Here is a 26960-nt window from a genome sequence, read left to right as displayed (position 1 = left end):
GATAGAAAACTAACACATCAGACAGAGACAGACATCCCACCAATCCAGAGAAGCACGGTGGTAGCAGCGTCATTCAGTAGGAATACTATTCTGCAACAGGGATGGGAAAGCTGGTCAGAGTTGATGGGGAGATTTAGGAAATTAAGTACAAGACAATCCTGGAGGCTGCAAGAGACCTTCGACTGAGGTGGAAATTCACCTTCAACCATGACAGCGAACCTAAGTGCACAGCCAGAGCTGCAAGGAAATGGTTTAGATTAAAGAATGCTTGCATGTTAGAACGGCCCAGTCAAAATCCAGAGAGGTGCCTCTTCCTCTGTTTATCGTCTAATATTTACCACTAACAGCTCTCTAGGAACCACGTTATCATTTATCAATTTAGTATTTACTATTTTCAAAGATTAAACCCTGAATATGGGAACAAACTGAGACTTTGTGACAGGCTACTGCTCACAAAGTAGACATGATTTGTATATCATGTCTGGGTGGCTTAACAAGAAACAAACAAAGCAAACTAATTTCTCATAATAAATTAGTTGAATTGAAAGAAAAACAGGCAAAATCCAAATAAAAACTTCTGGCATCTTTCACAGTGATGAAATTAAATTCCATCTCAGACTGAAATTCTCATTTGGATAAAATGCTAACTATTGATTTAAGATGTTAAACTGAACATCAGGTAGTCACAGCTTTTTCTGACAAGTGTCTCAAGTGAAGGAGTGTGAAATCCACCAGCGTCGTCGCTGACAGCGTGGTATTGTCATGTGCTACTCATGTGAAAACCCTAATTATACTTGTAATTAAGAACTAGCAGGTCTTTCCTACTAGAGCTGAAAACCACCGAATGCTTTCCAAGCGTCGAAGCCTCTGAGACTGCGACACGAAATGTGAGACTCACGAAGTCTTTGGATGTATTCGTCCGGTCCTCTCGCAGTCGTAGACGATGAAGCTCCCAGATACCACAGATGTGCCGTTCACCTTTATCGCCACAGAAACAGTCAGGTGATCTGCAGAAACAAAGGATGCATGTGTCGAGCTCTGCAACATTCGGAGATGGTATCGCTCTCATAAGACAAAATAGACGGCAACAGACTCAGACCTTTTTCTGCATTATGAGAGAGAAGAAAGCGGAAATTACATTTGTTCTATACTGGGGGAAAAAAATGAATAACTCTGACAAATGGATGGCTCACCTGTGCCAGGGGGTATCGGTTGGTAGTTTTCTGGCGGAGGCAGAGGGCAGGTCTGAATCTGGGCGAGTCCGTAGACCGTGGCAGCGGTGGAAACCCCAGGCTTGTACTCACACTCCACCTTCGAGCCAATCAGATCGGGAATGCTGCCGTTTATGAGAATGCCAACAGCCTGCATCAAAAAAAAAAAACAACACAAACAAAGCAAAAAGATATAGGAGCAGAAAAATAAATAGCTGCTCATCTCGATCAAAATTAATTACATTTTTTTTAATTTGCTGTGCTCAAAAAAAAGGGTGTTCATGTTTAGTTTATGCGCACGTGCTCATTAAAGCGAGGGCGGAGGATGTTAGCACCACTTCAATATTGCTCAGGAGATTAGGCAGAAAAAGAGATAAACTAATGTGTGATGGAGAAACAGATGGGAGAGTGCTAGATTCACATCTAAATCCGCAGAAAGTGGTAACGTATGACAGATGTATAATGAGAAACATAACACCTCTCTGACATGTCTGAATTTTTAGCTAAATGATTTGGCTGTGAGCAGAAAAATAAGTAGGGTGGGGGCCGAGAAGGGGAATCTGGAGAGAGGATCTTGAACTGGAGGAAAACAAATCAGCGTCTCAGCAGGTAGGAGCTGAGGTGGTCAGTGGCATGTGCTGACATGTCTTAAAAATCTGCCCCATTGTTCGCTGGAATCGCTCATTTCCCTGCTCGGGCCCTGACTTCCTGCCTGCTGCTTCCTGTTTGCGGAGACAACCTTGAGCTGAGCTTCCTGCCCGTGAGTCAGCCGTTTGGTGAAGCAATTACGGCCCACCGCGGGCCGACCTCCCCAACAAGCAAAATATTCGCAATTAATGAAGCAATTAATGACCTGTCGTCTCCACCTTCCATCAAATTACGCTCCGTAATTAGAGGTCAAATATATTCCAAGTGGCAGAGATCAGCGATCTAATCATGGCATTGTTATCTCCCTGTAACACGATGCACTGATGAGAAGGAATTATTGAAAACAACAGTTTGCATGTCAGACCACTCAGGGATTCTTTTGAACCCAGATATATTATCCTGTCAAGAATGATAAAATCAGACCGGTGCTGTTAAAGAACCCACACAGATTAAGGCGAGGATAGTTGAGGCGATGTCAAAAATCCGCATCATTGAGGTGGCAGATTTGCATTTTGCTTCTGAATCACGGCAGGAAAGGATTTACCCAAAAGTTACCGGTGATGATAACGACGGCGCAATTTTCAAAAGCAGAACAGAGAATGAAGAAAGGCTGATTGGGCTGTAACGCTTATTTTAATCCACAACAACTGCTCAACACATTCAGCTCTAAAGTCTGAGAATCAGTAGAGAACGCACAAATATTCCGGAACAACCCGGGAGCCACCCAAGCCCAAAGCACGCAACGAAAAGGAAACACTTGTGTCGGTGTCCAAAGTAAAGTGGATTCTTCTGAGCTCAACGGAAATCTGCAGCCACCACCTCGGACGAACCAAAGGCCTCCTGGAGAGAGGTGTTCTGGTGAGATGAGATAAAGATTGGGCTGTTTGGGAAAACGATTGTTTGGAGGTGTCAGGGAGTAGCTTTCAAACACCCTACAAACTGTCAAGCATGTTGGTGGGGGCATCATGCTCTGGGCACGTTACTTTATACAAAGTGGGTGGAATAATGAAGAAGGAGAATTGCTTTCAAATTCTTCAACTTCTAACTCAACAGCTAGACAACTGAAACAGGGACACAACTCCATGTTCCAACAGGACAATGATCCCAGACACACGTCAACAGCGGTACTGGAGAGGACAAATCAAGCCAACATTAAGCATTTGAAATGGCTGCCACATCAAACCCTATAGAAAATGCACTGATTATGCTCAAAATCCAAGTCTTTGCCAGGAGACAAACTACATTACATGAACTTTACAATTTCTGATAAGGAGAGGGGTGAAACATTCAGCCAAGACTATGCAAAAAGCGTGTCAATGATTCAAAAAACATGTGGTTTGTTTAGGAGCACTAGCAGGACTGTGTGTTTATTTTTTATAATTTTGACCCTGTGTAGTTTCGAGGGAAAAACAACAACAAATTCAATCTTGTGCATTCCAGTTCTTGTTTTTTAAAACTATTGAACATTTTGTTGTATAACCATTACACCTTGAAAAAAAAAAATGCATCCTTGAAAAACTCCAAATCTACACAACATTCTTGTCCATGATGAGTTTACAGCATGTGGACTTCTTACGGCAATTTTATGTTCGCCACAGAGCATGTAGCTTTCAGGTTTTTGGGAAATATTTCAATTATCAGGCTCTGCTCCTGTTGAAGCAGCTGCTGTCTCTGTTTGTTTAAGAGGCAGACACCCTGTTTGTGTTTAAGATAAGAGCCATAAAACCTTCCTTTTAGATGAAGTTTACAGCTAGATGGATTCAGCTTATCGTGAGCTAGTTATGGTCTTAAGCTGTTGACCAGTTTTCTTCACTGACTTAATGCATATATTTTTTTACTATTAACTTTGTGCCCTCTAGCCATTCTTCCCCTTAGACAGTGCCTTTAGCCCAGTGCCAATGTGTGTGTATCCTATTCAGCTCTGCACCAGTGTTAAGTAGGGGAGAGAGATACACTTTGACTTAAAGAAACTGAATCAAATGGTGCTTTGATAAAGTATTATCTTAAAGTAGCTATAAGTAAGATGGTTAATGGAAAAATTTAATCTAACTCATTCTCATTTGTCACCTGGGATGGAAGTAACATTCCCAATAAACAATTGATCCTCTCCATCAACAATGTCTTAATCACATTTTGTATTTGGTATTTGTTTCTTGGCAAAAGGGCAGCAGCCTGCTAACATGGAAGCCAGTAAGAGAATGTGGACCAGAAATAATACAGAATACAACATACTACCTATCCTGTGCAAGTAAATATTCACAACAGCAACACACCGTTTAAAAACGGCATATTAGATTGTTGTGATTGGCGAGCTGTTGTACCGATTTGAGCCACAAGGTGTCAGGATTACTTATAGCACCTTTAAAGGAGCACAGCATTAAGTTGCAGGATTTGTACAGATGTCTGCCCCTTCTGGCAACAAGTTGAAATGACACCAGTGTTGTGCACGTGCAGGGGAGAAGAGGGAAAGCATCTGCTGCTACTGGTCTTTTGTTTAGATGCATAATGTCTGCTGAGGTGAGAAAGCTATAAACTATGGTTGAAAATCAACAAAGTAGCAGGTGGAAGAAGAGTGCGCAGCGCGTCACACCCACATGCACGCCCAGAAGATTCGGCTCGAATCACTTTGTCATGAACTGAATATCCAGCCTATAGAGGCAACTGCGGTAAACAGAGGATAACTAATTTTACACATTGGGTAATTGAAAAGCCAATTGCTTGTTTTTCAGTTGAATTTTCTAGGAAATTTGTCCTAGAAATTTTTGGATTTCAGTACTGTTTATCACTTCAGCTCATCTATATTGTACATCTAGAACTCATTCTAGAGTAGCATCAGTTGCATGCTTCTGTTTGAAAGAAAACCAAAGCCAGCTTTGATCACCGACAGCATTCACAAACCTGAGTGTGTAAAACAGAGCTTTTAATTCACTCTTCAGCGTGTTTGTTTAGCAGATGTGTGTCACCTATTTCAGCACAAAGAGCTCACACGTGATTCAGTGTCACAAAGTGCATTTTGACTCAGGTGCTATTAGATCGGTGACCGTGAACAAAGGCAGTACTGTTGTAAATCAGAAGGCTATAAACAAGCAGATGAATGTCAGCTTTACTGAAATGGATGAGGTGGTATTAAAGGGGGGGGGGGGGGGTTGCAGCATCAAACAGCAGTGGCCTGATCTTATCAACCGAGTTATAATAATAGTCTGGGCAACAACAGAGAGCTGGTGTCAGATTATAAATGTGTGTGGGAAAAATCTGCTTTAAATACAGTGACCCCATTACTGCCATACTTTTACAAAGCTCAGCAGCCACGAGCGTTTAGGTTATGACAAGGTGACGGTAACAGCAGGGCGATAAGAGACAACAGTACCTCGATTTTTGCAGAGATGCTGATCTCTGGGGGGGTCAGGGTAATGGAGGGACACTGCTGGGGGCCTTCACCCATGGTGATCCAGGAGCGTGGCAGCAACCCTCGGGTGCACTCGTTTTGGATGGTGCATCTAGACAGAAAGTGACAAAATATGATTTGCATGCGTATTGTCTTATCACATCATATCTTATGGTGCCTTAAAAAAAGATTTTCCCACTGAATTTTCTCACATTTTCTCACATTGCAACCAGAACCCACAAAGCTATTTAAATAGCTTTTTTTTTCTGATATAGTCCAACATATACTACAGCGCAGTCATAAATCATATAAACGATACATGCTTTTCAAAATGTTTAAAACAGTTTTGCATTAGGATTCATCCACACCGAGTCAATATATAGAACCATCTGCAGCTTTTTGGGAGTAAGTCTAACAGAGTGGCACATCTGGAGGCTGACATTTGTATCCATTCTTCTTTGCAAGTGAGATCAATCTCAGTTAGATCGAGCATCTGTGAAAAGTGATTTTCATATCATGCCATAGACTCTTAGTTAGATTTATGTCTAACGTTCACCGGACAGTTCTATAACATTTTTACTAACCCTGAATACACTTTGATTTAATTATTTTTCCGATTGTATGTTTATGGTTGTTGTTGTTGTCCTAATGGAAGGTAACCCACAACCCAAATCTTAAATTTTGCAGCCTCTAACAATTTTTCCTCCGAGCCAAGCAGCTCGTCTCCAGCTCTCCACAGCATGATGATGCCACCACCATCTGTTACCGTGTGAATGCCCTGTTCCAGGTTATTTATGGTATTAGTTTTCCTTAACACACAAGGTTCTGAATTTTTGCTAAAAAGTTCAATTTTAGTCTCATCTGACTAGAGCAGATGCTGGCCGCCTCCCTGCCATTTCTAGTAGAAAACTGTAAACAGCCTTTTCTTATGGCTGCAACAACGACTTTCTTTATGACACTATTTACGACTAATAGTTGTCCTGTCGACACGTTCCCCTGGTCGTTTCTCTGATTAATACCCCCCTTGCCTGGTCTGTCAGCTTACATGAGGGGCCACATCTCGGCAGGACAATGAATTGAACAGAGCTCTGTGACAGAGGTCACCAACCCTGGTCCTCAGGACCCACTGTCCTGCATTTTCTTTTAGGTGTTTCCCTGCTGCCACACACCTGGCTTCAATGAATGGGTGATCAACAGGCTCCTGCACACCTTGATATCATGCTGAGGAGATAATGCTATGATTTGAAACGTTTATGCTGTTACAGAGACACATCTGAAAACATGCAGGACCATGAGACTGGAGGATCAGGGTTGGGAACCAAAGCTCTGTGAGATATTCAGAGCTTTAAACCTCTCATCAGCTTTCTCCCTGACCTGCTTGCTGTGTTCCTGGGCCTCCATGATGCTGTTTGTTCACTTATGTTTTAACAAACCTCTAAAGCCTTCACAGAACAGCATGATGTATACTGAGATTGAAGCACACACAGGTGCACTCTGTTTAGTGACTAAACTACGCCTGAAGAACAGCTCACTTTTCAAACATCGTTTTCTTTTCACTTAACAGTTCGGTTGTTTTGTGTTCGTCTATCAGATCAAATCACAATAAAAAATATTACAGGTTCTGGTTTTAAAGCGAAATAATTGAAAAGGTTTGAGGGGTTTGATGAATTTTGCAAAACGCTGTATTTTGCTAAAGATAACATGACAGCATTAAACTGCACCTTGCTTAGAAAACTCGCCCAGTTCCATTTGACGTTACGATCACATATAATAATTGCTTGTCATCGCTGCATCATGTAATTGAGAGCCGTGCATATGTGAGCGCAGGGGCTTTAAGGTCAACACTTCATCCTCTGCGAGAAGAGCACGAACTTTTCAGTTTCTGTTTCATTCCAGAAGTTGTCAAAGTCTCACCGTTGGGTTTCACGGTCTGCTTCCCGCAGATTTATGAGGTGCTCTGGTCTCCTAATGTCACATTGAGACCTCGGCTGTCAGTTTGCCTAGCTCGGCACAGGAGACCACTTGACTCTAGGTCACACGGATTGCTATGGTAACCCATCCGGCAGGCGCCGAGATCAGGGACCAGTCGCAGATATCGGAATAACAAAAACTACCAAACTGGGACTTAATCTGCATGAAGCAACAGCGCATCCATGAATCTGTGTGCTTGCTTGAAGGACACAGATATAAGCGGATGGCGAGCAAATGTGTGAATAAAATGAATTCCTGGTACAGGAAAGGCTGCAAAAGAGCCTTCAACAAGCAACGTGGCCTCGCACTTTGACTTGTGTTTCACTAATGAAGTTCAATGTTGGCAGAGAGCTCAGTTCATCTGCAGCTCTGAACTGAAAGGACAAAGTGACCTCAGAGAAAAGAAGGACCAAAAGAGGGCCCCATTTAGTGTCCTCCTTACATGCAACATAATGAGTTTGACACATCCCACTTTCCTTTCACACTTTAGTGGTTGTTTTAAAGTAAAGTGTGTGGCCATGTGCCTCTAAGTGTGAGGATTTGTGCTTGAGGAAAGCAGACGGCCAAAATCTCAGTCCCACTGGCACTTAGGGACCTGGAGGGTCTGTGAGGTCAGCTACTGAGCTAAAAATAAAAATGATGGCTCTGGAAGCATTGTGAAAAAAAAGAAAAAGAAAAAAACGAAACCCAGACACAAACAAACTCATAAACTCTGAACACATTCTCAACGGTCCCACTAACGTGGATTTAAACGCACACTAGATCATAATTATTGCCCGCTTTGGAAAACAGTAAAGCTGTTAAAACGGTGCCTGAATTTAAGAGGGCAGACACAACTGATAGGGCAAAATATTTTGATAGCTGCAAAACCGACAGGCACAATCTTAGACAAGTGCAATAAATCAACTAACAATGTCCTAATGGTGACACTTTTGCAACAACTGCAGTAAAAGTACGTTTATGTGCCAACGTAAAGTATTCGTGCTTATTAATAGCATGGCTACACCATGTTAGGAATCCATGCAGTTGCAATCCTATTTCAGAATACTACAAGGATGACACTGGTTGCAACTGACCATCATCTACCTACACATCTCTCTATTTACCCTCGTCATGATATTTCCACCAACTACCTTGAGTTTAAGCATCTTTGGTTTAAAATACTAACTAAGGAGTGGGCATTAAGGGCTATAAGAGTCTTTTCAACTCACCAATGATATTTCTGAGTTGGAAACATTGTAGCCAACCAAATACTGCATCCAAGCTGTCCTAAAATTAGGATTTTACGCACACTGATATTGCGATCCTGATACCAAATCTGACATATAACACTGCTCAGATTGAAAGCATTATGTTTTTCTCTTATCTTGAGCCAAACGCTTGCTCAGGAGGAGGGATTGCTTCAAGGCCAACAACTCAATGACATCAGCAGCCCACTCTCATCGTATGCTTGCTCAGGATGCAGTGAGGTCACAGAGGCAGCCTTCCAGTCCAGACAGTCTTAAATGCATATGTAATTTTTATGAACTGATACCGAAAAGAGGAGAAAAATGCTTTTTTGTCCTTTACACAGCACATCCTTTGAATGCTTAAACCCCACCACACTATTTATAGTATGAAAAAAGTATATTTCAACCCCTAAAAGTTTTTTTTTTTTTTGTCTCTCCAAACCAGAGAGCTCCATAAGGCCATCTCTATAAAAACATCTGAGAAGCACCCTGTCAGATTGAGGAATTGATGCAAAGTCAATGACCCCAATGCAACTGGGTGGACTTGTGTCAATAATTATTTACCAATTAGAGTTTTGTAACCCACTGAATATGACTGTGTTGTATCTGTACCTGTAAATATACCATGTGTTTTTCAACTGAGTTAGACTTCACGCAATTTGCTCTGAATCTGAAATTATATTAAAATTAATTTGACTAATTCAAACTGAATATGGGCAAAACTGGATTTTACACCCAAAGTCCGGTTTATAAGGAACATATTTTCCATTTCTTGTGAACATAAATCAGTCAAACACATGTCAGAAAATCATTGAATTTAGACAGCTAGACTAAGTGACCTGCTGTAGTCCCAACCCAGCACCAGGATGGAGATAAAAGTGGATTTAATTGGCTTAGAATGTGGCATGTTTGTTGGTCCTAACCAGTGGTGACTTGTCAATAGGGGCGCTGACCCTATCAAAAGAAAAAAGTGCAGAAAATAAATAAATTAATAAATTTATTTATTAAATTATGAAATAAAAAGTAATTATCAAATTTGTTCCCTCATAAACTCTATCTGACATATGACCTTTCCGCATTGACATTTTTTTTTTAATAAATTAAATTTTTTATGTGTCAATCAAAATTGCTAAGGGACCCCGTCCAGATGAGTGTGCAGCTAAATTTTAAGCTTTTGTCTTACATGTGACTTCATGTTGGTCTCTAATTAGTTACTTAAAGATTCTCCCTGGGATGCAGCTCCCAGCGCCTGTGGCCAATCAATGCCCTTTCTGTCATTCTTTAACCAATGAGAAGAATCCATGATAACTGTCAATCAAAGTCACTCCCCTGGCAGCTCGGATGCGTGGACGGGCATTAAACTTACACGGGTCAGACGACAACAATGAAAAAAGGGGAGAAAATGGAAGCAGCAAAGGAAAATCAGGGCCTTTATATACAAAACAATAATTTCACGCAATTTTTGCCGGAGAAAAAAAGTCAACCTCCAGTGCACCCCCACAAACATGTTTCTCACCAGCCGCCGCTGGTGATAACTAGACTGATCTGAGTTTTTCTGAAAGTGCTGAGCTACTGATAATGTCATGCACAACCATCCCTTAGGTTTACAGAGAAAGATCCAAAAAAAAGCTAAAATATCCAGTGAGCGAAAGTTGTGGGAAGCAAAACATTTACATGAAGTCAGAGGAGAAGGGAAAGACTGGTTCAAGTTGACGAGGCAACAGTAGCTCAAATAATCTCTGAACACGTCAAACCATAAAATGGATGGGCTACAGCAGCAGAAGACCACACAAGGAGTCAGTCTTATCAGCCAAGAACAGGACACTGAGACATTGTGAAACTTGGTGTGGGCAACAAGAAAGGAGGCTTCTAAATGTATTACTAATAAGGAAAAAAAATTGATCTTCAACATGGGTAATCAGTGAAACTTTTTTACCACCTCTATCTTTAATATCCCCTACCTGGAAAATGTCCCTTCAGACTGATCAGCCAGTAGGTCAGTAAATGTGCACCCTTGCTGACTGGTCCCCTGTAGGAATCCTTCAAATGGGCTATATTATGGTATATAGTGGCAAAAAACTCTAATAGATCTGTTATTTTCCTCTATCCGCTCTGAAGAGATAAGCAGAGCTTTGCAGGGGTTGGGTACATTCAGTTCATGTCAAAAAGAGAGGCAGACTACCATGCCTACTCCTCCTCACACCTACTGCTAATTTAGAATCAGCAATAAACTCAATGTGCATGTTTTTGGATGTGGAAAGAAGCCATAAAAAAAACCCCACAAATGCTCAGGCAGGACATGCACACTCCTCTCAGAAAGTCCCCAGGCCAACCGTCAGCTTTCCCACAGTGACAGCCTTTCTTGCTCTCAGCCCGGAAGAGTATATTTAGTTCATGCTGCAAAGTCTAGGTTTTATCTTTTAAGTGCTGAATATCTTCCTAATTGGAAGCAAGCATCCAGGATTTTTTTTTTTTTATTTCACATCTCAAAACGGAAAAGAGCGTCAACAAACAGCGAGGACAAGAAAACAACAAACTCTCTCATTCCATTATATTCAGTTTTATTCCCTAAAATGTATTCACACACCTTGCTAATTGAAACGGCAGTTTCTAGGAATGCTGCACTGTGGCGAAATTAATTCAAGGTACTTCACTTTCCTCTGAAACATCTAGACAGCGACGAATGTACAGTTCTGACACACAAACTCTGCCCAATTTTAAAAGCTGTTCACAACAGAATAACAAGGGGCATCTCGTGATAAAATCTAACCAGTTTGCCCGTCTCTACTGAAGAAAAAAGCACCCCCCACGGCGGCGTTCATTTTCTGCCCCTCGTAGCATCCCCACAGCATGATACAACCCCACCATGTTTCACAGTGGTAATGATGTTTTCAGGGGGGTATGTTGTGTTACTAGTTTTCCCTCAGCATGATGGTGCCACAAACATGTTTCACAGCAGGGAAGTCATGTTCCGGGTGATTTCCAGATTTAGTTTTGCCACTATAAATAACGTCCCCACCGCATAATACCACCACCTACATGCTTGATGTTCTGCAGGCAGGTCAAAAAGTTCCTTGTTACGCCCCTTTTTTCCATAATGACATTTCATTTCCATTCACTATGGGTCTGTTTGATTTAGTTTGAAACAGCTGGTTTTCCATTACGACTATATGTGGCGCCGATGTGGGCGTGGTCGTCACTACAATGTGGGATTGTAATGCAGAAGGGTAATGTGATAAAATGTTTAAACTACATTTTTTTTTTTTGCAGCTCTGCATTGGACCATGGTTCTCTTTTGGGTGCTTCCTTCTTCGTTCAACCGCTAGCTTCTGTCGCTAATGTGTATTTTTTTTTTCAACATGGCTGGTTTGACTCTAGCTCTAGAGTCATCTCTAGAGTCGTAACGGAGACAGTGACTCCACCCCCTAGCCAATTAGGGACCGAGATTCTTCTGACGTCATGTCTTCGGGGCGACTTGCTGGACAAATAACCACATTGAAGCAGGTACAATAGTAACGGCTCCAATGGAAAAGCCTAAAAAGCGACACATAAACTGAAACGCCCCGTTGGTACCAATGGAAAAGGGGCATTAGACTTAATCTAACTAAACCACCTTCGTCCACCCTTTCCCATAAAGGTCAGATTTGTGAGGGGCATTACTACCAGCTGCCCCATTGTAAGAGAGGAACCAGAAGAGGGCCCCATTTGGTGTCCTCGTTATGCTACACAGTGAGAGAACCCATTCACAACACGTTTTTTTTTTTCTTTCCTAAAACATATTCACATCTTGCCTGCTAATTCAAACAGCAATTTTCTCAAACACAGCACTGTGAAGAAATTAATTCAAAGTGCTTCACTTTCCCATGAAACACTAATACACACAGCGATGAAAATACAGCTCTGACATGCAAACACTCCTCCTCTTCCTCTCCACACTCTGCCAGACCTTAAAAGCTTTAAAAAAAACACACAACAAGTTTAAAAAAAAAAACAGAGTCAACATTTTCAGCTAAAATATGACCTGTGAAAACTCGTCACCCCCCTCAGAGTGTCTGAAGAGGTGGGAAGCCAGCGAGGCTGTTAAACAGCAGCAGAACATATGAGCTTCTCAAGTGCTCAGGCCGACGCAAACGCACGCAGACACACACTAAGTCAACGCCAGATAAGAACATGCAGATAAGCATGATAATTTGTGAATAGCAAAGACAGCATGTCATGCATAATTTGTCTCAAATAAAGATATTTAAGTGCTTTCTCGTGACATGTGGCAGCTTAAACCAGCGCCGCCATGAAAGCAGGAACCAAGGACTGGGTTTAATCTCTGCCAGACAAACTAGCTCTCCCTTTTCTGACAACAATGCTGCCTCAAACGAATGAACAGCCATGTTTCCGTGCTTCCCTCCACATGCAGACCTGCCGACAGACGTCAGAGCCGTGCATTATAATCAAACTGGCCCCCCGAAGGGACAGTGGTGGCTTCACAGATTGCGAGATCTGGTAGTTTCTCTCTTTTTTTTTTCCCCCTCCGCCTCTGTTCACAGTGTCTGCAGTTGTATCAGACAGTGAGGTGATGAAGGAGATCATCCACCCCCACACTTCATCCCCCAGGCCTTAAAACCACAGAGCCAACCCAGCGGCCGGCAGGCCTGGCCAAACAGTGCATCAAACACACAAACACTCATGACATCAGCTCCCTGGCCTCTGAGAGCCGGAGAGAGACACACACTCATGCTGACACTTGCACGCAGGCTTACACACTTTGACATTTCCTTGTAAAAAGAACCAGTGTGCTCGCTCCCTCCCACTACCATCAGCACAATCAACGCTCCTTTGTAGAGGGATAGGAAGAGGACAGGGGCATGGGGGCGGGGGGGGCGGGGTGGAGTGGGGACAAGAACTAGGGAGACAGGGTGGCAGGCAGAGAGATAGATGGCTAAAATTCTCAAAGCTACTGGAGAATAGAAGGGCAAGAAATGAAGAAAATAGAAAGCAGAGGACAGAGAGTCACAGGACTAAAAAAAATGTAGCGAAGCGTGAAAGGGAGCGGAAAAAAGAGACAACAGATAGATAAATACCGAGAGGAGACAGGGAGATAACAGTGAGCAGTGGAGGCCCTTGGGTGAATGGAGCCCTGGGCGTGTCCCTACTTCTGGACACCCTCTACCCCCCACGCTGATTTTAATCATCTAAAGCTATGTTCTAAATAATCTCCAGATGCTTTAGAGCAATCCAGTCCTCGTTGGATCAGTCTATGTAGTTTAGATATTGAACTAGAGATTATCAATTCAATCCGGATTTCTTGACATAGAGTAACACTGTTCCCTAGCTATGCGTGTAGGCGTGATTTAAAAACAAAAACTTATTACGCAGGTCTAAAGATAAGAAAAAAAGAACATTTGTGGAAAATTTGCTCCTGCCAGAAACTTCATAAAAGTCTATATGTCGCTATATGCATCTGATCTGAATCGTGCATATGTCTTGAAATTAAGGGTGAAAAAGTGCTCGGCCGCGTCTCTTTGTAACGTCAAGATCAACAGAGCAGTGACCAGGTGATTATGAGCTAAATTAATCAGCAAGTACTCCACAGCTTCACGTTCAGTTTTAATCCCCAACATGAGTGAATATTCATCTGTACAGACACGGTGTTTTCATAGTGTTGCATGAATTTAATAAACAGCATTATTGGGTCATTGCTGCAATGTTTGAGTAGCGACGGTGTAACCGCTGTAGCCGCTCACGCTGTGGAAATGTCTGTGTTATTTACCCAACCCACTGAAATGCAAGATAGATACCCAATCGCATTACGGAGAAATTAAAAAAGCACCAAAGCAGACCTTTAGCCTTCAGCTAGTAATTGTTACCTTCAAATCAGACCCCATCTTCAGCGACATTATCCACTAACAGTGTCTGGCCACGTTTTCTTTTCATTTACACTGTGCACAGTCCAGGGCAGTCAGTCCTCATAGACCAACACAGGGTTCCTACAATGTTTCCATGTCAGACGTTCAATAGTTTTCCAGAATTAATTTCTGGACTTTTGTGTCATATTTAGCCATGAATGGATGGAGCCCATGTTTAGACGACGGGATAGGAAATAATGTCTGTCATTAGAAATATTTCTCCAAACAATTGTGGACCTGTAAAAATGCAATATACAATAAAAAAAATATTTTAGTGTACAAACGGGGGAACACTGATTTTTTTCCCCCTGCCACCCCGAAAGACTGTGCCACCCTGGGTGTTGAGCCATATCACTCATTTCAAACAACTGCCCTTCCAGATCTGGACGACCTCTAGGAGCACCAGAACCTCCAGAGCTGCAGCAAAAATTTCACTATGTGGACCGATCTGCTTTAATCACAGGCAACTAACAAACACACAGACGCACAGACCCAAACAATCACAGCTCGACGACACTTATTTTCTGTCGTGGCTCCAGATAGCCCGTCCTGGCAGGGTCCCATTAATCACTGTGTACTTTCACCAGCTCACAGCTCCATTCCAGCCAAGTCACTCCTCGCCGGGCGCTCCCTGCCTGTCACTCCCACCCTCAGACTGCCCGTGGGCCTGGGGAGTGCTCCAAACAATGATGTTACTCCCAAGTCTAGGGCTCAATAGAAAGCAGATCAATAGTGATCCAAGGACAGTTTTCCAAACCAAAAACACACTCTGCTGGTGCCAAGACTCAATCAGCCAGACGACACTTTCAAACTGAAAGTGACAAATCCCAAAGCCTGTAAAAGAGCCTCAGTGGTTTTTTACTGAGCCTCAAGTATCAAAGCAGCAAGCAGAAACGATTTCATTGAGCCATTATTCTTCCTTTTTATCGCATCAAAGCGACAACTGAGTCAGATCACATTTTGTAAACAGCAGCAGTTGAAGTTCAGCGTTTGAATAAAACGACAGGAAGTGTATGTTTCCACACTTTCTTATAACATCAACAACCTTGTCGTATAAGTGTGACACCAAAGCATATGGTGATTCGATTGAGTCACGTTGTACCAGAAGAGGCACCAAGATGAACAGATTACGAGGAAGAGGAACACCTTTGAAGACACAGAAGGTGGTTGTTCTCACCTGTTCTCGAAGGTGCACCAGCCACAGTAGGGGTCTCCAGCCCCCAAACAGTCGGTGCAGCTCCTCCACTGGTCACATTCTGCCACTTTTACTCTCAGCATCTGCACACAGAGGCAACAAAACACAGCTTTTTTTTTTTTTTTTAAAGGATTAAGGCAAGAGATTTTACTTAACAAGAAACATGCTGATTTGGTAAGAGACCTGCCTGCTGACAAAATAAATAAAAGCAATTTACTCTGTGACAGCTCTGGCCATCAGTTAATGTCACTGAGCAGATATCCACAACATCTGCTGGCTTCAGCTTGTCAGAAATTGGGATTTGCTTCTTTCTCTCTGTTGCTTAATCTTTGTAATTAGGTCATCTGTGGGATTTGGACTGCTGGGCGGACATAACAAGCAATTTAATGATGTCGTCTTGCCTTCCGGAAAAATAGTACTTTCTGGCATCCCCCGTGGATTAGACAACGTATTAACTTGAAATAGTATGTACACTGGTCAGCAGTACAGTAAGTTGCAGCCTCAGTCGTTTTGGGTAAAAAAGCTTAAGAGAGCATCATTTTGTAATTATAAATGTAAAAGAAAAACATTCATACCAAACCAGGATTCTTCCATTTGCTTCTACGGCGCCATCTAACATGCAAATAATGTACTTTTTCACATTTTTAAGCTCTTGAGGTCAACCTGTTCCATTGTAAAAGGTTAGAGATTTTAACCTTACAGTAAGAAGTGATGGATGGCGTGGGATGTTGCTAACAAGATGCTTTGCAGCGACTTGCTCATCAGCTCATCAACGTGCATATCAAAATGTGTCTGTCACAGGAAACGCAGCGATTTAATCTCCGTGCGATGAACAGTCAGGCGCTATGTGACATAAACGCAGAAGGTGCAACCACATAAAGACAGAAGTGCGGCGCTTCTGAAGCCACCTGGTAGCTCTGAACTCTAAAGGAGCTCAGAGCGTCACAACAAACCAAACCGTGTGCTGCTAAATGGAAGCAATGAGCCTCCGCTGCATGTGCTCTGACTGCGGCTCTTGCGGTTCCTCTTCCTGCTGAAATCAGTGCAGGTTAGCAGCAAACATGCACCGACTGAAACCTAGACCGTCGTCGTGTGCTTACGTGGTGAGAGGTCATGACATAGAGGAAGTTGCTGTCGTTGGGGTCGAACGTCATGATGTGGTGGACCGATTCGCCCGCTGGCAGCTTCACGGTCCTCTGGCTGGTCAAGGTCATGTTTGGCAAGAGGGTCAGCTGCGAGAGAAACAAGAGGGAGTTTAGAAATCAGAGTAATGAAAGATCCACCAGGGCATCTCGGCTTGGCACCGCTACATTTCTCTCAGTTCCTCATGTTTAAGCAGACGAGATGGATTACTTAAAATGGGACACGTTTGTTCTCTGCTGATTGAATAAATCTTGGTTTCGGTGACTCACACTAGAAACATGTACGTAATGATCTCTGCCGGATCATCTCTGCTTCCACCTACAACAATGTTTGCGAGGTTTCATCAAGCTGCGGTTCAGCGCGCTCCTTTCGGTGTTCGAAAAAGGTCTCAAACTCCAGGCTCCAAGAGTTGCTCATGGACGTGTTAGTGTAACCATTTGAGGAGAATTTTTTTTTTTAGGTTTTTAGACCATTTCCCATTTGTCTTTATTTTACAGCCTAAGAGTAATTGTCAGTTTTCATTTGTCTTTTAAAGTTTCCGGATTCTGGCTGATTATTCATCAATTTCACTCAAATAAAGAAGAGTGTTGACAAATGGAGGACAAAATGAGGTGTGTGAAGCCTAAAAACGATCTAAAGGAGATGGACTGTATCTGAAAGTCAACAAAAAACTCAAGAATACGAGATCAATCATCCTTTGTGTGATCGTCTACGTTCTGCAAGGCTTTTAGCTAAGCACCTTTTTAATGTCACCTTGTCAATGCTAAAATTGTATTACAATGTGTGGAAATTCTTTATTTTTAATCTGGTTTACAAATCGACAAAATTAAATGCGAAGGAACTGAAGGCATGATATCAAACTGTAGCCATGTTGTTGTCCAGGAGGATGGATTGATGCAAACGACTCAGCTTCCTTAGAAAGAAAACCTTTTACCAGTTGACATTAAGTAATCAACTAAATTTGAATGTATTGAGTTGTAACTGGATTGAATCTATGTGGAATAAGATGTGAATCTGACTTTATGGTTGTTTTGGACTGAAATAGATTGGACACGTTTGTCTTGTTGAGGGCTTGAGGGTTTGCTGTAAGTTGACTAATTTATTTGTGCAACACAAATAAATGAGTCAGCTGAATTGAATTAAACTTGATTAAACTAAACTGAACTGAACCGAACTGAACCGAACTGCACTGAAACGCACTGAATAAAACTGAACTGGATTGGACTGCACTCATATTGAACTGTCGCTACATGCATGAGGGATTGCTGCAAAGCCATCAACAATGCAGACGACTGTTCCGCTGTGGCTCTACGCTCTTTCAGGAGGAGTGAATGCTGCTTATCAAGACTCGATGCAATCTGCAGGGTTTCCTTAGACAGGAAACTTTTTGATCAATCTGTCTGATTTGATTGAATTTGACTTGCCTTGAGATGAGGTGTTGTGAATTGGCACTATATAAATAAAACTGAATTGAATGGAATATAACTTAGTTGAACTCAACTGAAAAGGTTCAGCTGAACTGGATCAAAATGAGCTGAACTAAGTTGAATTGAACCAAACTGAATTGAGCTAAACTGAAGGGAAATTAAATTAAATTAAATTAACCAAACTGAAATAAACTGTACTGAATGAGCTCAACTAAATTTAACTTTGACTCATCTTTTTCACAGGCAGCTGCAATATCTAATCCAACTTTTTCTTAAAGAATGTTCTGCTCTGTGAAGACACAAGACGGGCTTACCCCTCTAAATTTAGGAGACTTTTTTTGTTTGAATGGTTTATAAGTGTGGACGAGTCCTCTAGTTAATAAGGTCATATTTAAGTTCTTTAACAAGTAATACGTTGCTTGTAAAAATGGTCAGTTACTGGGCTTAAACATTTGTTTAAAAAACAAGTTAGAGGAGATCTGGAAAACTATTACTTGAGGCAACTTTAAAAGATTGCAAAATAATCTGGCTCCCAATAAGAAACTCATGAAGGACATGGGAACAACAAAGGTTTGTTGCACAGGACTGTTTATTAAAAAGACAAGATGATCTGTATTTGAGTTGGGAAAAAGCCCAAGATTATTATTAAATCAATATTAAAGGAGGTAAATCTTGTCAGACGAAACGTCTAGAAGGTGATGTTGTTGTGTTTCATTGTTTAGTCAATGTCCCCAATAAAAGTGAATATATTTCACTCTTCAGCCATTTCATACTTTTGCAGTTTCCATTGTTTTTATGTAGTTTTTAAGGTTCAAAATGTGCTTTCTTTCACGGGTCACTTGTACCGACCATTTGTCGATTCATACTCATCATGGAAATGTTTCATACCTGCTTAAACAACTCATGAACTCAGTACTTTTCTATATTCTATTCATATTTTACTAAAAGGAAATTTGATAAACTAACTAATAAACTGCAGATTGTCATAATCTCTTACATTATAGATCTGACTATCCTAAATGGGGATTACAACGACAGTTAATGGCAACAAGGTGTAATAAAAAGTATTTAAAAGGTAATGTACAGTTATATAAAATTACAACCCTGATTTTAGCCTTTTCATAATTACCTATCTTCAGAATTTACCCAAATGCTTAACTAACAAGGAACATTTACTTGTTTGCAATGGCTAAACAAATGGATATGAAGCGGTTGGTCCATGGGTGCAAAACTAAGTGAGGTTAGGAGGAAATGGGAATGTGCGGGTATGAATAGGTGAAGGGACGAACTGACAGAGTCCCTCACTAACTCATCCAACTTGACAGAGTCAGCACATTCGGAAACTTCAACTCAGCAAACTGACAGCTTTCTTGTGTAAAAGGAACTGTATCTGCAAGCCTTAACAATTTTTTTTAGAATGATTTTAGCTCTTTATCTAATTTTGTAATATCTTTTTGTTGTTCCACCCTCTCGAAAACATTACAAGAGGTTCTTTGTTCAAGCACCGTGCCTAATCTCTTGCTCTTCTGAGCTGTGATTTATCTACAGACTGGCCTTCTTACAGCCCCAGATAATAAAAAGGTGAAATATCATCGCGTATGCACAAACATATGAAAAACCAAGGCACGCTCACACATAAAGAGCTCTGTAGGAAAAACAAACGGCGTTGAGTGAAACTTCCTGTCACGCTAACAGAGAAAGCCCTCATTTCTGTCATTTGTCGGGTTCCTCTTCAATGGAGACATCCTGCCATTCTGAGGAACTGGCACACTGACAGAGATTTCTTTGACAGGCACGGCCACTGTCGCTCCTCCATCTGCCTTGGATTCGCATTCATACTTTTTGAACTTTTCCCACATTTTCTGACACTACAACCCCAAACGTCAGTTCGTTTCATTGGGACGTTGTGTGATGGACCATCAGAAATGTTTGCTTACGTTGTAAGGTGGAAGAAAAATGACACACTATCTTCACATATTAAGATATGAAAAATGTGGCGCGCATTTATATTCACACCCTCTTTTTCCTGCGGTTGAAACTGCAAGTCTTTATGTCTCCATCAGCTCTGAAAGGAGAGCAACTTTCACATCTCGTCACCGATTCTGGATTTGAATTTGAGCTGGACTTTGACTAGGCCATGCTCACACACGGGTGTGGTTCACCATTTATTTGTAGCTCTGGCTGTATTTCTGTTGTTGTTGCCCTGCTTAAAAGAGAACTTCCCTTCTAGTTTCCAAGCTTTTGCCATCATTTACAAGTTTTCTTATCCCTGGAGGTTTTTTTGGGGGTCAGGTGTCAATCTCGAGGGGCCATTGGTTGAGAGGCGGGTCTTATTCTGAAAACATCGCCAGTCCTTGACAGGGCGGCCTTCTTCACAGCAGAATGAATTCACTCGCCCCGCTTTTGGAGAGGGAATTAACACCGAAATCATGTTGTCACCACCATTTTTCACAGGGGCGATGGTGTATTCCGGGAGATGAGTGTTTTTACCACATTAGCATTTTTTATAAGAGCTCCTTCTTCCACATGCTTGGTGTGCCCTTTAAAGGGTTTGTGGTGAATTTTAAACAGGAACTACTTACTGCTTTCTTCCAACAATGGCTTTCTTCTCCCCCATGCAGCATAAAAACCTGATTTATGCACCGTCCTCTTGACAGGTCCTTCCACCTGAGCTGTGGATCTTGGCAGCTCCACCAGACCTTTCATGAACCACTTGCCATTGTGTGAAGTCGTGTCATACTTTCCAACTTCGGTGGCCTTCACAGAACAACAGCCTGACTTTTGGAGGATTGATTGCACTGGATCGAAGTTAGCGGTAGGGGGTGAATATAAATGGATGCCACTTTACAGATCTTTAGAACCTGGCATAATTATCCTTACCCTTCATCTTGATAAAAACGTATTGAGGTTTCTGGCTGCAACATGTAAAAATGGAGTGTCCAAAGCGTGTGAATATTTCTGCAGAACGCTGTGCAAGAAAATACGTCACCGCCCGCTGAGCCGGGCTGGTTAATTTTAAACCGGAGCAGACGACAGCTTAGTAAACCCGGGCTGAATGGCTTTGTCTGAGGCTTCAAATATTGCTGTCAGTTTTTTTTTTTTTTTGTCTTTTTGAACACCACCCACCACTTCCATAAGCACACGGACCGGGGACTAGCAAGCAGCAGTGTTGTGGCTTCAGCCCGTGCGCTCCAGCGACTGGGAACGCACGCACAGAGTGACACAGCGAGGTGCCTGCAAACAGCAGCCCACACACCTGGACGGGGTAAGAATAGAAGGTGAGCTGTGGCACAAAGCACCACCCGGTCGGCCAGCACAACACCTGCTGCCCCGGCAGGTCGCTCTGACTCCGTTCTCGATCTATCTTCATGCAGATCAAAGGCGCCATTCAACCGAGGAACGCTCAGCCGCTGTGCGCTCATTGTCTCCTGCCCTCTCCCTGTGCGTGAGAGTGTTTGGATGCGTAGCTGGGTGTAAAATCAGGGGAATGAATATCGACAGGGAGCAAGAAAGAGAAACGGGGTTGGAAACAGATATTTACATACACTTTATAAAAAGATCCCATTATCTTTTGTTAATCACGGTTTGGCCTTAGATCAAACTAAACATTTCCTGTTGCAGGATTAGCAGAATCCTTTTTATTTTCTAAATGGCAGAATAATGAGTTAGATTGGGGGGGGGGGGGGTTATGTTAAAAGGGCCACACCTCAAGCACACTGCCTCCTTTTGTGACATCATGAGAGGCATTGCGAGCCCCTGATCAGCCTGGTTCCTTCTTGGCTATAGGGTGACAATTTCCAGATGAAGCTTGCAACGTTCACATAATGAAACAAGTATATGCTCTTGTAAACAGTGTGGGAATGTCCAGTAATCACACAGTTCATGAAGAGGTTTTGTGTCCCTGAGAAAAAAAAACACCTTTTAAAGTGTAACTCAACCATAGAACAAAAGCAAAAAGCCTTGTGAAGATGCTTGTAAAACCTGAATCAACTGGGGCGGAAAGGCCGCAGCAAGAGGAAGATGACGTTACTCCAAAAGCAACATCAAAAGCAAGATTATCACTTGGAAGTCCACTTAAGGACAAGGACCATGATTTTTTTTTTTTGTTGGCATGTCTTGATGAAACTAAAACGCGAGTGTTCGGCAATAATAACCACTGTTACAGTCGGAGGAAACAATCGGGGGGCGCTTATAAGCCTGAGAACCATCATCAGCATCACTGCCTGATGCACGGCGGTGGCTGCATCACGTTGAGGCTGTTTTCCTGCTGAAGGGACTGGTGCACTTTGTAAAATAGATGGCATCATGAGGAAAGAATGGGACATGTTAAAGCAACGTCTCCAGGCATACACCAGGAAGTTAAAGCTTGGGCATTAATGGGGTCTTCCAAATGGAAAATGACCCAAATCAAAACACCAGGTCTGTTACAAGGTGACTGGAAGACAGCAAATTTGGGGGTTTTGGAGCTACCATCATAAAGCTTTAAACTCAGTAAAGGCAGTCTACAGACCTGACTCAGTTACATCAGTTCTGTCAAAATGACAGCAAACTATTGGCAGGAGTTTGTGGAAGAAAATGCAAAGTTATACTGGCTTTCAGCAACGAGAGATAATTTTGTTAGTCCTTACTGACCTAAAGCAGGAACGGTTCAATCTGCTTTAATGTCAGGCAGTGAAAAAAAAACAGGTTGTGTGTCTTTCTACAGCAATTTATTTCGATATTTGGTTCGAACTGTCAATAGAGTCTGTTTCTCAGTGAATCAAAGGCTCTTTTTTTCACATCTGAGATGAACTAAAAGCAGAGCTAAACGGGAGGACGGCGGAGCGATGAAGTGAGAGATGGAGGGAGCAAATTTGGATCCGAGGGGGTGAGTGAGAGAGAGGCGGAAGCTGCCAGACGCAGGGAAATGGAAGTCAGCCGTAATGGGGAGGGAGAGACTTCATTAAAAAAATGCATGTAATTACAAATTACTTCAGTGAGGGCTCTCTCAAAGACAGTAAAGGAGGTCTAACTTAATCTGAACCACTGCTCCCCTGTGTTTAGTCTGAGCCAAACTCACAGTCAGAATCACATTACACACACTAACAGCACCATTAACCTCTGCAACAGCTCTATCCTCAGGGCACACACACACACGCATGCACAATCACCACCACACGCACACTAATACACACACGCAAACAATCAGAGCCACATACAGCTAAAAAGCACAAAGCAAGTTGGTGGTGCGAGGTCACCGAAACACTACACACTCTGGATTTAACAAGGTTGACGCACACAAGTATGATCTCAGGGTTTGTGGCCATCTAAGTAAACACATGGAATCACTAAACCCACTCGCGATGGCCTCCAGACAAAGTCAAACACCTAAAAACACCGTCAAACCTGCAATCAGGCAAACAGATGCACACCAACACACACGCACGCACGCACGGCTGTTTACCCCACCCCAACCAATGTGGTGCATCTGGTTTACAGCAAAAAGCCTCCTGAGCAAAAACAATTACTGCAAGCTCAGCTGGGGCCGAAGCAGTGCCTTCTTCTGAGGCAGGGGAAAACAATGAGCCTCTTTTTGCCCCCCCACCACCAGAGCAAGTATGGTTTTAATGTTGTAAAAGGTATAAAGCGGATGGAAAACAAGCCCGTTGGAGTCAGCTCGCGCTGTTTCCACGGGCGTCTGAAGAGAGCAGATTGTTGCGCTTGCAGGGAGCTCCATCAGGGGTGACTGGGAATGTGACGGAGACAGGAATTAAGGAATGCTGCTAATTAGACACAAGCTGGATTGTCGGCGGACGTGCGTAAAAGAGGAGGTCGCGGGCCAACACATGGCAGGGCTGAGCCATGCGTCCTCACCGAGTCTCGTTAAAGAGCTTCTCTCAGACAATAACCAAGTGTGAGGGACATTAGAGCACATGATTAGGGCTGCTTAGGGATGACCCAAGGATGACTTGAAGCAGAGGAGGGGGTGGAGTGGGGTGGGGGGGGGGGAGTGGTGACAGTGCTGAGAAGCAGTTACAGGATGAAAGCAGACCATCATGTGTTTTCCCACACCTAGGTTTAGCTTTATTGACAGACGCGGCAGCCACATCAGAGCAGCCGTGCGTGACTCCTGATGCAACAGTTTTTCCAAGCTTCAAGGCTTAATCAAATTGAAAACCTGAGCTCCATTCAGAGGTGGTCATTTTGCACAGCAATAACTCTTTGACCTGTGGAAGCAGTGCTTTAAGTCCCTTTTTAACCCTTGTCCCTCATTCTTCGCCGTACGTTTGTAAGGAGTAGGGCATCCCGATATACGTTGTATTGGGTCTGGAAAGGCCAGTATATTTTATTGGGATTATATGTGGTAGACAAAAAGAAATTAGTGTATAGTTGTAAAGCAAAAAAAACAAACTAAAAAAACTAAAAAAAAAAAACTATATATATATATATATATATATATATATATATATATATATATATATATATATATATATATATATGGTACATGGCTTGTACTTATATAGCGCTTTAACTAGTCTTGATGACCTCCAAAGCGCTTCACACTATTCTATTCTTTCACACTATTCACACTATTCTTTACACTATTCTATATACTACACTAGTCATTCACCCATTCACACACACATTCACACCCTGACAGTGGTGAGCTATGTTAGTAGCTACAGCTGCCCTGGCTGCCCATATATATATATATATATATATGTATGTATGTATGTATTTATTTATTTATTTATTTATTTATGTACATACTCAAATGCAGATCTGAAAAAAACTGAGGTGTACATTTGCATTCAGCCCCACTTAATCTATATTTTAATCTTCTAACAGCTTTTCACGGCTATTTATGCTAGTTCTACTATAGTAAAATAGCTCAAACTCAACCACAGTGGATAGTGAGAGCCTCTGAAGATTAATGTTCAAGACTTCTAAAAGATATTTAAATGGATTTAAGTCAAGACTTTGACTAGGCCTTTTTAACTCATGTGTATTATTTGATCTAAACCATTCCTTCGCCTCTCTGGCTGTTTTTTTAGAGTGGGACTCAGTCTCAAGTCTTTTCCTGCATCTCAAAGGTAAAAAACAATCCCACAGCATAATGATGCCACCACCATATTTAAAGTTTGGGTATGGCTGGGACAAGTGTGTTTTTACCAGTTTATGCAATTAACGTTCACTACTGTCTGTGTGCAAACTGAACTCTGGGTTTCTCCGCCACCATCAGCAGCCGTTCTATTTGTTTTTCTGACATGGAACTTGGAAAATCCAACTTCTGAGTAAAAAGACAGCGCACCATTAAAGCTGCACAATATATCTAGCAGCAGTCGTCATCACTGTTTCCATTTGCGCAAATGGCTGCTTTAATGTTATATTTGGTAGGATATTATATTTCGACTGACATAAATGTAAATGTTGCATGCAAATAGTATTGCATGGACTTTGCCTGCCCTCTATGCCAATAATTGGTGCATATGTTTAGCACCTATGACACAAGAAAAGACAAAAGGGGAAAAAAGTAGAATGTGAGTTAATCACAATCGATAACGTCATGGCAATATCCGGCAATAGTATCACATCTACATATATTCCAGATGGTATGTCGCCCTGCTTGCTATTATATCTTTCCCTTGCTTAAAGGGGGGCATATCCATCCACTTCTTTAGCCCCTAAACAGGTTTCATTGTGTACTTGGAGTCTCTAGATGTGCAGAAAATCTGAATATAGACTGTCCATCAGCTGCGTGGATATCTTTAAATACAGTTTGGGTCATATTTCTCAAGCGGTTCAGTTTGCGCTTTTTTCTATTAAGTTTTTTTGAACAATTACATCACAGTACTTGCTGTGCAGCTGCTAAATGAGATCATGGACTGCCAACTAACCAGTTTAGCAAATCTGACATTTTTTTTTTTCGCTGTAATTTTGTAGTCCAAGCTGAAGGATGCCAAAGCCACAGGTGGATGAGTCAAAATGTTCAGTTGTTCATGACATTGTCCCCCAGCACACAACAAAAATGGCCGAACAGGGTGGAGTGGAACGATCTGTGACCTGGAGGGGGGTGGGGGGTGAGGTGCCTACTTTAGATTTAAACAGACAGCACCAAAATGAGTTGCTTTCAAACACACCTCAGAACGAGGATGAATTGTTTTGAGGTAAAATAACAAGGAATTCAGACCAAGGCATTGCAGTTCTACTTTTTATAGACCCCAACTGAATGATTTCTATGTTAAGTAGGAATAATTGAAAAGCATGTTATGTCCCCTTTAATAAGAATTTAAATGCTGCAGTATTTATTACTATTTACATGATGTATAAGAACATAAAATGTGGGAAATGTGGGTGTGAAAGTGGCAAAAACATAGAGTTCTGCGAGAACCGGAGCTGTATCAGATGCATCGGCTTGTTGAGCGTCCCATTTCTCAAATTAACCACAACCTGAAACAAGTTTTTTGGCAATAATGGGAAGAGCCCCCAAAAATGGTCCTCACCCAAAGTTTAATTTACCCTTAATGCCGTGGCAGTGTGCCTCACCTTATGAAGCCGTCCGTTGCTGGTTCCAAGAAAAACCACATTTTGGTTGTGCACGTTGTCCACTGAGACCGAACTGAGGGCTGGGTACTCAAAGAGCGGAATGGCCCTGAGGGGCCTCCGTAGAGCCAGTGGGTGCTGCAGGTGGGCGGCGCCGCAGTCCAGCTGCTCGGGCTGCAACTGGAACGGCAGACGAAAAGAAAAAGAGATCAATCCTCATCAGTTTTTCACACAACAGGAGCGCCGCGTGATTAATGTCTGGTGGAAAGCAAGTGGTGTGCGATAGGAGCTATCACTCCGGCGCTGCTCGTTCTTCTAAATTACTTTG

The 26960-nt window shown here is 42.3% G+C and overlaps 1 protein-coding gene across 2 annotated transcripts in view; it reads right to left on the bottom strand.

Moving 5' to 3' along the window:
• plxnd1 (plexin D1) overlaps positions 1-26960 on the bottom strand; it is a 116545-nt gene that overhangs the window by 85118 nt on the left and 4467 nt on the right. For both annotated transcript variants that reach the window (XM_012863914.3, XM_012863931.3), the window contains exons 2-7: positions 26636-26812; positions 16640-16771; positions 15522-15622; positions 5227-5356; positions 1194-1362; positions 899-1007 (exon numbers count right to left, since the gene is read on the bottom strand). In XM_012863914.3, the coding sequence (XP_012719368.2) occupies positions 899-1007; positions 1194-1362; positions 5227-5356; positions 15522-15622; positions 16640-16771; positions 26636-26812 (818 nt within the window). The remainder of the gene's footprint in view (positions 1-898; positions 1008-1193; positions 1363-5226; positions 5357-15521; positions 15623-16639; positions 16772-26635; positions 26813-26960) is intronic.

The sequence above is a fragment of the Fundulus heteroclitus genome, chromosome 1 (genome assembly GCF_011125445.2).
Source record: "Fundulus heteroclitus isolate FHET01 chromosome 1, MU-UCD_Fhet_4.1, whole genome shotgun sequence".
In the NCBI taxonomy this organism is placed as follows: domain Eukaryota; kingdom Metazoa; phylum Chordata; class Actinopteri; order Cyprinodontiformes; family Fundulidae; genus Fundulus; species Fundulus heteroclitus.
This window is presented reverse-complemented; position numbering and strand designations above follow the sequence as displayed.